Here is an 11,902-nt window from a genome sequence, read left to right as displayed (position 1 = left end):
ACACAGCTGTTAAATTGATTTGGATTTGCAAACTTTTTAATTACCAGGCACCACTTACAATAGCTCTTTGACAGTCGGATTTAGTCTATATGCAGGTCATTTATTCCAAATTTTAACTTTGTATTCTGGTTATTATCCTGTCTATATTATTCTAAATTGAAAACTACATGTATCAGAATGCAAAGAAAAAACCCTGGACTAGATGAACGTCTCAAGCCTGAAATTGGGAAACTCAGGTCCTCTGGTTTCCAGTGCTAGTTATTTACTGTCGCAATTATCCATGCAGGACTAGAAGCGCTACAATGTAAAACAGAGTAAGCTACAATGCCAGGGCTGGCTAAACAGCTCAACGCTGCATGAAGCAGCAATAGAGCTAAAAGTGTTTTAAACTCCCACTGACACCGGAAGAAAAGCAAATGTTATCAGACGAGGATGAAAAAACACAAAATCTAAATATTAAATAACCAATGAAAAGCCCTCTATAATTTTAAATAGCACACTGCTATTTCTTAACACTCAGAATATTGTCCTGAAATAACAGGGTGGATAAGAAACAGAGACGTGTTAGTGCTCGATTACATGTGCATTATATCTCATAGAATAGAGTGCATTTTTGCATTTCAGTACTTTGTAGCCCTATTATTACAATTGTAAATAAATGCACGAATAGAATTACCCATACTGCAAAGGAAAACCCGGCAATGCATGGACTACTTGTGCACAAAATCGGGAAACTTGGAAGTTCTGAGTTCGCTCCTCTTTCAGAGTTTTGAAGTTAAGAACTGTAGCTATAAGACCCAGGTATAGCTTATTACACACATACCCTTCACATTTATAGTTTTGCATGGAATAATATGTAAACTACAAGTACCAGAATGCAAAGTCGTGTGAACGAGGGCTCTGCAGTTAAAGGAGGAAGTGTAGTAATTAGCTCCAGCCTCGTTTCCATTTGACAGAATCGCACCCACCTGTGGTATTTATTCCAAGAGAGAGAGGAACACGGTTTTCGCGTAAGATTTGGACAGAAAGGCAGCTGGCAAAATGGAGACTTTCATGAAGGAAAAAGGAGCCATTTTGAAATGTGCCAACGCGGTCCTGTCGCGCTGCCAGGCGCCCGTCTCCGAGGAGCAGGTCTGGGCCCTGTGCTACGAGTGCTGCTGCAGGATGGACCTTCTAGGCCGGGGCTCTTCCAAGCGGTCGTTCCGCGGCCCCCCACCCCAGGACACCCCGGTCATAAACCGGGACGGCTCTGTGTCCTTCGTCAGCGGCCGCATAACTGGTAAGAAAAGAAAACCTTAAGGCGCAATGTTCTCTTCATAGCGCTAGTCTCTATGACCACGAAATGGAACTCGACAGATTATACTGGTTTATGATTTTAAAATTGGCTTGACTTTACCGAGCTAGGTCCACACTGCTTCTCTATTTTGATGGCACAGTTGCTGCATTTATCCAGCTCCCCCTACCCTTTAATAGCTATGAAGTGGACTTTCATTTATCCCGGTGGTGCATTCTGGGAGTTGTAGTCTAAAGTTGTTTCAGTTAGATTATCCCGATGATTTATCAAAAGAAAAGTCACGGTCTGACTGAACGGTGTTGGTTGTAAAGACTGGTATGGTAATCTTAAGGCGTGTTCATTAAAACTAGCAATTGGACTCCCAATAAAGAACACACTGCAGTGCATTGTAGCAAAAGCAGCGCTTGTATACGTCATTGGCTCACTGCGTTTTTTACCATGATAGTTGAGACTAGGCATTTTGAACTCTCGAGCGTGGGATTCCATGCAGGAACATCTCAGGGTGGTTTATTCCCCTCTTCCTTTAAATATCTGTGCATCTTCCTGAATGTTCTGAAGGAAGGTCGATAACCGATGAACTCCTGTTTGTAGCATCGGGAGTAGCTGCATTGCCTAGATACGCATTTCCCGAGGGAACAGTGCAGGGTTTGGGCATATCCATGTAAATCTATTCATAAGGCCACGCTAGTCATGTAGTGCGTTTTTTTTTTTTTTTTGCAAACAAGTACCCATATAGGTACAATTTTTTTGGAGGGGATGCATGCTTGGCAGGCTAACCTACATTACCAGTATAAGGCAACTAACTGTTTGGAGAACTTAAGTTGTCTCAATTCAGATGCGGTCAGGTTGCACCCGGACTGTCACTTAAACCTCTTACTTTGAATTCTTGCACTTGTGGTACAACTTTGTACCTTACTGAAAGAGACACACTGGCATCCCTCAACGTTTTGAAATGGTGCAGCCACAATGCTGGGACTGCACAGCATCTGGCGGGCATGCATTCAACACCTTTTCGAAGTGGTTGGCACCTTAGAGGCTGCATGTCTAGAGCGTAGTTATTTAAGCTCTGGCTGTGTTGCTCCCAAAAAAAACAACTGACCTGCTAGGGGTAATGGCCACCTGTCAATACTTGGTAAACCAAAGAATCAACATAAACTGCAGGTCTCCTGTGAAAGCAGCAGGACCATTGGGAAGCTGACGTGGTATATCTCCCGAGTGAGGGAGGTGTCCCATCTTGCATACTCGCATATTCACCCACCTATATCTTCCTCTGTGAGTTAAGCTCCTGAAGGTAATTCATGGCTTAAGTCTCCACATTCTGTGATCGATGAAAGCTTCTACTAGTCCGCACAGCTGGATCTGTTCTGTAGAGAGTGGAAGAACACACTAGCTTTGTTCTGCAAGAAATGGAAGCTTGCTTTGGTACTGCCATACTGCACCAGTTCTATGAGGAAGGAAAGCTTGCACTGCAACGGCCTGAAGTGTACCTCTCCTGTGGTGGAGAACGTTTGCTCTGCCACCTACCTGTCCTTTTGAAGGATTGAAACATGCATTCTTTTTGCCCAAGGTGTACGTGTTGTGTGAAGGAGTGTCTAATACCGTTGCCACATCCTTTAAAAAACACAAAGGAAACATGTATTACCTTTACATTAAAAAAATCCGTAGGAATATTTATTTTCAAAATATTTGATTTGAGATACTGTAATCCTGATTACGGCATCTGAACCCTTCATGAGAAATAAGTGAGCATTGAAACATGTCCACTACTAAGAGAAGCAGGCCTCCTTGGTCAACCCTCCTGATTTTGAGGTCTTGCCTGAGCGAGCGCACAAGCTGATCTGTTGAGACATTTAGTGAGTGGGTCTGGCGAGACATTTAGTGAGTGGGCTTTAAAAATTCGACCACACGCTTTGGCTTGTGGCCCAAAGCTTGCGGTTACGTGCACGGTTACGCGCACAGCCGCCATCTGACTTTCCGTCATGGCTCATTAAGCGCATCGCTCCCGGCACCCTTACAGCGCTATCACTTTAAGTTTTGCCACATGTGCACCACTTTTGTGCTTTAAGAAAAATTCCTTTTTAACATGCGCCTCCTCGCTCGCACCTCTGCTCGTCATTGCTTCCGTCCTTAAGCAATGCTTGTTAATGTATGGATTGCAGATGCCTGTACCGTGTAACAGTGCACAATGTGTTCAGTTAATAAGTTTAGCCCTGAGATTGTCACCTTGCTCCAAATAACTAGCATTTAGCAGTCAAACACCAACACAACAGTGCCTCTTGGGGTCTTGCAGATCTTGCTGCACCTTTGCTTTAATACCACAAAGCACACGCGATGACACACCTAAACCAATGATGCAACAGATGACCTTAGAAACCCAGGAAAACAAGTCACCGCATGTACACTGATCGAAGGTTCTCCAAAGAGCACAATTTTCAAGTCCAAATGAAAAAATCCACTGATCCGGGCCTATTTTGCAGAACGTCTTTCATATATAGCTACAAACTGCACTGAGTTCCTCTAACCTGCGAGAATTACTGAGCTGCGGTCACTCTCGCAATCTGAACGCTCTCTTAGAGCCAACACAGGAGCTTCTACTCCCACACAGCTGTACTGAGCATGCCCACAGGTTCTCCGCCAGCTCAGCCCAGAGCATCCTGAGATTGGTAGTTTGCCCGCGTGAGCTGCATGCATGTAACCTGCTGCAGGAATCTACAGTTCCAAAGCTGGCAAGTCATTTTAGAAATGATGCTTTCATTAGTCACAGGTAAACAAAATACAAGGAAGAGCATCCCTGATCCAAGGACAACGGCGGTGGTAGAAGAATATTAGAACATTGGTTGATAAGGATGCCCTCTACCACCTTCTGTACACACCCTCTAATTCATTGAAATCTAAATACTAACCGCAAAACCTGAATGTACCAGTCGTTCAAGCACAGCAGCAGTGTGCATCTAATTTCCTCATTAAATTCCCTCTTAAGGCTAATACAATTATTCCTGTTGTGTTTTTTTTGTTTTTTTTGCGGCGGAATGTGATAAAAATTTACGTTTTAACATAATTGTCACTGTCTCTAGGACATAACTGCCAAGTTTTCAATATGCCTATGTGTGACATTACCATGTTTTCAGTGTGCTTAAGTGTGACATTTTAAGTAGAGAAAATTTAGATTACCTTGTTTGGTAATCCGCTAGACCTCTTAGCCTGTGTGTGACACAAGACATTACAGTTTTTCCAGCAAGCAGCGCTCTGCATTCTGGGACATGTAGTTTTGGTTGCCCATTAAAGAAGGGCTTCCCAGCTTTGTGATGCAAGTTGATCCAGCGGTAACCATTTCAGGGCCTTTTTTATACTTATTAGTTTAATTTATTGTTGTACTGACTTATTTTACTACCCATCCAGGTTGGTCTTTCACACATTGCTCATGGGAACAAGTTGTCCATCCTTAATACACAGGTTTTGTTCGTAGTGGAGTGTTCATGAATACAGCTTTTTGCATATAAGTAACAGATTGGTCTCGTTCATAATATCAGTTTGTTATAGAGCAACGTATCAATTGTTGCCAACTTCCATGAGAAAGTACAGAAAGCAACATTCGTGAGAATGGTACAACAATTATTTCTCACGGTGTAACGTGAACGTACAAGCTTCATAGAATGTCTGTCTAATGCATTAAAAAAGTAAATTTCACAAATGTATAGGTGCATTATAGATGTTAGCAAATAAAGTTTAATTAATACACTAATAAAACACTTGAATATCCTATATCATTCATGAAATTGTTCAGTGGCAAGAATGGCCTATTGCCACGTGTTCAAAGTACTAGCACTCACCTTTAGCTAATAATCATGAATAATGTTATCGTTTTTGGAAATCTGTTGTATAGGTTCTAATGAGTTTTGACACAATGTCCGCTTTCTACATTGTTGCACTAAAGAATTGGACCAGTCAATGATGCATTACAATGCGAGTAATTGAAATGGTTTGCTAATGCAAAATACATTCAGAATCATTATTATATTCACATGATTATAACTAAAGCTTCTCTAGACTCTGACCTCAGACCCCAGACTCTGACCCCAGACTCTGACCCCAGACTCTGACCCTGTCATTAGACGCTTCTGTTCGGAATCTGACAGCATTTAGCATGTTTAGCTCACGGTAGAAGTTTGTTGAACATCCATTCTGTGATTTAAAACGTTTACGTCGCTTGCTTAATTACTTCCAATCCCGGCTTCCCTATGTGATTAGTTGTGCGATCTCCGGCAAATCACATTCACATAGGTGTGTGCCATGGCACACTCTAGCACACGGCATAACACCCATTTTCATCACATGTTTTAATGCAAATGTAGAACTTTTATTCCGTCCCCCTACTTACATTTTACCCACTCTACCTGTTAATTAGAAGACACGTTCATCAACACATTGAAAAGTTGTTATCCAGACGCTAATCTCCCTACGGACAATTCATTTACCTACCAAAATGAGGTAGTGCCTGGAACCAGGGTAAACACCAGAATTTAACGCTATAACATCGTGTCATTCATATTTAAAAGCCAACACTTACCCTGTATTCAGCCGGACAGACGCTGCAGCCCAGAGACCTCTTGGACACGAACGGGCGTGAAAAGTAGAGAAGTTTCCCCAAAAAGAGCAGGTTCGGCAGTGAGTGCGCGCGGACCTCCTGTGGGATTAAGAATGCAGACTTGCGGGTCTGTGGAAGTGAACATCAGAACCAGTGCAGGACTGGACCGTGATTACACTTTTGAAACTTTAAAGACCTGATAAATCAGTACTGGGGAGTACGCCCGTAAATGTGCGCTTCCTGTTTACTTGAAAACACAACTAAACACGACCACAAAAGTCCAATTTTAGCTTTGTCAAAAAAGCATGATACCATTGTTTGTGTCGTTAAATGTTTCCCCTAATGTGCCTACCCAATCTCTTAATCTCTCCGTAATACCCCTTGCCCCTCCCCCCCTTCCTAGATGCCTGTGGAGGTATGAAACCGGAGGAGCCCCCCCCCCCCCCATGGGGGAAGTTACACTTGCGCCCAGCAATGGACGCCGGGCACAAAAATTATAAACATTTTCCACTACATACTTCTGAGGTAGCATTCTCGTTGCTGCAGTCAGACACGTCATTAACAATGAGCATTTTAGAGCATTCCTAGGAAACACGGACCCCACGAAGGAAGCAGTAAATGCAGCGTGTGTGACTGGTCTGTGAAATGATTCCCTTCAAATAATGGCGGCATTGACTGAGTGAAAGGCTCGTACCGCAAATGACTGGTCTCTGTCTATGGGCTCCTTCCAATAAATCCAGGCTGGGCCCCTTGTGTTTACAAATATCTTGGATTTCCGTGACCTCCAGCAAACTTTTCTCCCTGACCTCGCGGGATGGCCACTCACACAGCACATCTGTACCGCTCTCATTGCGTATAATCAGTCCTTCATGGCGTCTTTAGAAATTGCTACCGAGACACTAGAGCGCCCAACCATACGGGTGTCATACCCAAAGCAAGAGCTGACTACCGGAGAGCTGCGGGCGGAGGGAGGGAGGGGGGGGGGGGGGAAGCGGGACTAAGGAAAGCTGCGGGCGGGCGGAGGGAGGGGGGGGAAAGAAATATACATGGCTTTGTGAGAGTGCACGCTTTATTTGGCATGGATGGAAACCGCTCGGCTAGATGGTGCTTCACCAGATCACACGGCTTGTGCAACGCGCAGCGGGGACCCGGACCTGCGAAAGATAAGAGCGGCAGGGCGGCTTTGCAGAGTGCGCTCCGCGGCTCCCTGTGGTGACCCCAATGCCTGTCTGCCCACAGAAAACGAGACGGCCCGATGTGTACACACAGAGACTGCCAGGTGGAGGAGGCTGCGACTTCTTGGGGCGGCTGTTGTTGTGAAATGGCCTAAAGAAAAGCGCCGCCATTTTCAGATTCGGGGGCGTGTTTTTTGCGCCCTGAGTGACAGACGACGTCACAGGGCTAAAGAATGCAAAAAATCACGCCCCCGAATCCGAAAAAGACGGAGCTTCTTTGGAGGGACGGCTCTCTCCTCCAATGGCTGGCCTCCATTTAGGAAGCCAGCCAATGGTGGAGAGACAGAGCAGGGGGGCGGGTTCTGAAGCCCCACTAGATGACATTAATTCTCCGGACCGGAAGCTGTGCTTTGCACAGCTTATAGGTCCCTCGACCTAAAAACAAGCTTGAGCACCCAACAGACTAGCACTGTTAAACTCACCGGCGTCTACCTGGAGCCACCGTAGTTCTTCCAACAAATTAATTACAGATGGGGGGCGTGCGTGGAGAATTCTCAGCCTCACCCTGAAAGTTGGAGTTCAGCAGGGAGCCTCTCACAACGGGAGCCTCTCACAAACGCCATCTTCCTAGTAGCACACTGTATTGTAATACGTAAATTAGGACAGTACTCCCTGTAGAAAGTAAAGCGCAACCAAAGTGAAATCCTCCTCAGAGAGGGGGTGTGGTCATTCGCCTAAACAAAACACTGAGACGGATGTAAAGGGCGAACTACGTAGTCCTATTTATACATGTATTTATGTGATTTTTGTTTATATAAAGCAGGACAGAGGAGGAAAAAATGGATTGCTGCAATACACCCCAAGATAAAGGGAACAAGTGGCAAACATTAGGAGAGACGAAGGGAGGGGACGCAGGGTGCCGGCTCCTCAGAATGCAGAAACACCACAGGGGTCATGCCAGGACACACACCAGCTGGGGTATCGGCGGGACACATGGCCGGGCACACACCTGGCCAGGTGCAGCAGGACCCCCCCCCCCCCCCCCCCAGACAGTGGCAGCACAGCCATCTACAGGACACGCCCAGGCAGGAGTAGGCTGGAGGCTGTGCAATCATGAAACGTACCAGTGTCGTGCGCATTGTACAAGGGAAATTGTTTGAAGCAGAGAATTCTAGAGATACACGGATATCAGTCCTTTACACGTCTGTCGCAAATCACAGATGCACGCATGCAAGACATGAAACATAACCGGGACACACACACACACACTTGCCACTTCTCGAACCCTCCTTCCTAAGTGTATCCACATACGTTTGTCAACAATGAAAACCGTGCAGCACCACACGTACTGGATAATTGAAATCACTAAGCGGCCACGGCAGTAGCTATCCTGTACCCAATACAAATAGCAAAGCAGTCATGGGGGGGGGGGGGAAGAAAAATGTATAAAGAAAATGAGCGTGATGTCCGTGAAGTGGTGCCGCACTTAGTTACAAAGTTAACAAGCCAGCGAGCAAAAGATATGCGGTGTGTGTGCACATCGAATGTCCGGCTACTAGCTGGAAGCGGAGAGGAATAGCCATGCGTGTGAATATCGCCTGTCCAGGCGCACACATGGGTTGTCTCCCTTCGCTAGCAAAACAGACAACAATAGTCTTGCCAAGGCAAACAGCGCATGCGCTACGTTCGCTAGGCGAGACCTAAAAATGCAGTTATTTCTACAAACATTTATATGGGTCAGTGCAAACTGTTAGGGTGACCAGATATGCCTGGACAATCTTCAGATAATGTTTGCACTTTATTATAACTTCGCACACTGAGGGTTTGAGACGATAATAAGTGTTCAAAGGAAAACTGAGCCCCACAATGCAATAGGCTATTGAAAAGCCATGCCCTAGTACACTGGGCACACATAAAAGGCAACATAAAACTTGGCTCCCAAATGTCGTTTTTTTTTTTTTTTTTTTTCTCCTGGTCTGTAATCGGTTTTAACAACCCAGTAGGTTAGAGTTCAGATACAACTTTTAAAATGCAAGCGTCTTACTACTGACGGGCTAACGTTAGCCTTCATTTGAAAAACAGCATGGTAAAAAAGAAAAGTTGCAGTTCTAGCTTATGCAGTTGAATGTGTCTGAAGAGACACTGACAGAGCAAACAGTGCGTTATTTGTAAAAATATAAGTGCAAGGGCCCAAGCTACTCCTCTGCTGCCAGCTTCCCCCACAACTACTGCCGAATGGCAGTACCTGCACTACTTGCTAACCATCATACTTGAAGTGACATTTTGACTATTGCAGGTCATCCCTAGCTGTAGGGATGGCCTGGAAGTGCGAGTATTATTATTTCAGTAATGCACTGAATTGCTACACACTGGTGCTATGCTTACAAAAAAAAATAGCCTGAGCGCGCCAAAATTTGGTTTGCCTTCATAAATAATTGCCTTTGTTTGAAAGTAACTGTCAGTACTGAGCAATTGAACACCAACACAAATTAGGCACTTGAAAACAATGTGCTGGCACTCCTCTTCCCGAACCCATCTTTGGCCTAGAGATTGGTGTGGTATTACTGGAGCATTGGTAACCTCACTGTTACATAACCTACCCTGTAAGGGTGTTGCCCTATGAGGTGCACCAGTGAAAATAACTACACATCCATCACAAGTGGAAAGAACTACATGTCCCAGTTAACCTAGGTGATGTGATTGAGTGTTGCATACCGCGCGTGGGACAGGTGGCGATTTCCTGGTTCTTTGAATACGTTCGTTATATGTTCAGAAGGCTCATGAGATTTCAGCATGAACTTTGCCTAAAAATCTTCCGAGAACTTCAGTGGAAGAGGGATGTGTCAGAGTTTACCCCAAAGTGATGGATTTATTCTTTCTGAATAATCCATTACTTGCCAGTAATAACCAGACTGATGTCTGTGCTTACAGGACTGGAGGGTGGTGGGGGCTGTAAGGACTGTGAGAAAGCAGGAGTAGGATAATAGAAAATTACTAGTAATTGATCAAAGCAACCCCCCCCCTCCTCCCCCAAAGCATGTTTCCCTCCTCATCCCACTCTATACAGCTTGAGGTGTGTCAAAGGTCCCAGACATTCAAATAATACTACAGGAGAGACACCTCTTCAATGGCTGACATCAATTGCTTCAGTGATCCCATTATGTCCCATTCTTTTTAAAGACCATACGTTATTTGTGTTGTAATAGTTGTGTTGTAAACTATTGTCTATCACTTTGTCATTTGCTCAGGAGGCTTTCGATTTAATTGTATCTGTGATTGTCATTCACTAATTGAAGGACATTAATTGTACCTTAGTAGTGTCACAGTATACTCCTTACAAGCCACTAAGACTTTGAGAGGGTTTATTGACAAAATACAAATTATTAGTCTGTAAAGTGGAGGCACCCGACCAGGGAGACTGACCGAAATGAATGGGAGAGACCAGCTTGATAAGAACAGGCAGCACCCAAATTCATATCCAAACTTAAAAAGGTTTCTAGCAGCAGTCACAAGTTGTATGTAGTGCGAACGAAGCAAACCGGTTCAGATGGACAAGATATTTGATTATTTCTCATTTCTGGGAGCCCAAACTGTAGTCACTTCGAGCGACACATCCTGTTCGTAATTTTGGCCTGAGCATGAAAACATAGCGGAAGCCAGTTAGATCTGTGCGGATACAAGCATACACATTTTAGCAGTACGGTGTTGCTGGTACTGTCCAAAGTATATTTGAGGGACCTAGTGATGGAATGTGTGCTCTTATGCAAGCGTTTTTGGTGGAGATTTGAAATTTTAATAATCTGAGTGCCTCAGGTTGTAGACTATTAATGTCCAGCACATACATAATGTGATGGAATTTTTGGGTGTAAAAATTGCAGGTATTCTTTGCTGTTGTTTGTGTGTTTTTTTTTTTTTTTATCGGGTTACACAATAAAACTATATGCCTTTTTGGGCACACTGAGAAATTGAATGACTACTAACGAGGACTAATTCAGTTTACTTTTTTCTCTTTCAGATCCATTAAGACCAGTGAAAACGGACAAAGAAGTAAGTTTTGGTGTGCCAAATGTGGTCCAAATCAGAAAAAAAAATACTAAATAAAGGTTGTTAACTAGGAAGAAGGTTAGCCTATGTCTCCATGAGCTTTTTCCTAGATCTCAGTTCTACACATTTACACTTGTGGTCGAGGATGCTTTTATTGCTACATTCAACATGGCTGTGGGTGAACTGTCTATTGAGAATCAGCGAAGTCTGGGCTTTGTCTGCTCTTTTCTCTTGTTTCACAAACTCCTACATGGGAGGTGGGTCTTCCCAGTTTGAAGTTTTGCTAACTCGGTAGCATGTTCTACTGGTTCATTATATTTGGGGGGAAACCTTCGTTGTGCCAAACAGATGTTTTAAGTTGTTGCTAAACTTATTAGTTCTCGAAGACTTTTTTTAAAAACGGGGGGTGATTATTTGCTATGGAGACCACTCTACTGACAGTGATGATTTCACCGGAAAACACTTGCACTCAAGATGAGATTAAATTAACTAGCTTTGTAGATGTGAAATTGCAATATCTGTCAAGTTAGATGTAGAACAAAACGCTTAAGTGCATCAAAAAAATGCATTGACTTCTCATTGGGCTTAAATCAATAAATGTACATTTTAATTCAGTGGATTGGGATATAGGACGTTCGCTTACAGAAACGTTTTCAGAACCGGTTGTCAATTGTTAATAAGTTCGATTAAGTAAAGTTTTAGCTGCTTGGCCTCAGGGAGTGTGTTGTCTTATCCCAGGAAGACTTGGATACATTCTCTGTTTATTCTGTGGCCTCGTTTTAGTGGTGGTGATGCTGCTGGTGT

At 44.0% G+C, this 11,902-nt stretch overlaps 1 protein-coding gene across 2 annotated transcripts in view; it reads left to right on the top strand.

Moving 5' to 3' along the window:
- Positions 1-953: 953 nt before the first annotated feature.
- The window catches only part of LOC144766712 (protein spire homolog 1-like), a 292,220-nt gene continuing 281,271 nt past the window's right edge, over positions 954-11,902 (top strand). For both annotated transcript variants that reach the window (XM_078650474.1, XM_078650473.1), the window contains exons 1-2: positions 954-1,279; positions 11,070-11,101. In XM_078650474.1, the coding sequence (XP_078506600.1) occupies positions 1,042-1,279; positions 11,070-11,101 (270 nt within the window). In that variant the 5' untranslated portion in view covers positions 954-1,041. The remainder of the gene's footprint in view (positions 1,280-11,069; positions 11,102-11,902) is intronic.

The sequence above is a fragment of the Lissotriton helveticus genome, chromosome 7 (assembly GCF_964261635.1).
Source record: "Lissotriton helveticus chromosome 7, aLisHel1.1, whole genome shotgun sequence".
NCBI lineage: Eukaryota > Metazoa > Chordata > Amphibia > Caudata > Salamandridae > Lissotriton > Lissotriton helveticus.
Note: the sequence above shows the minus strand (reverse complement) of the source record. Positions and strands in the feature narration are given on the sequence as shown.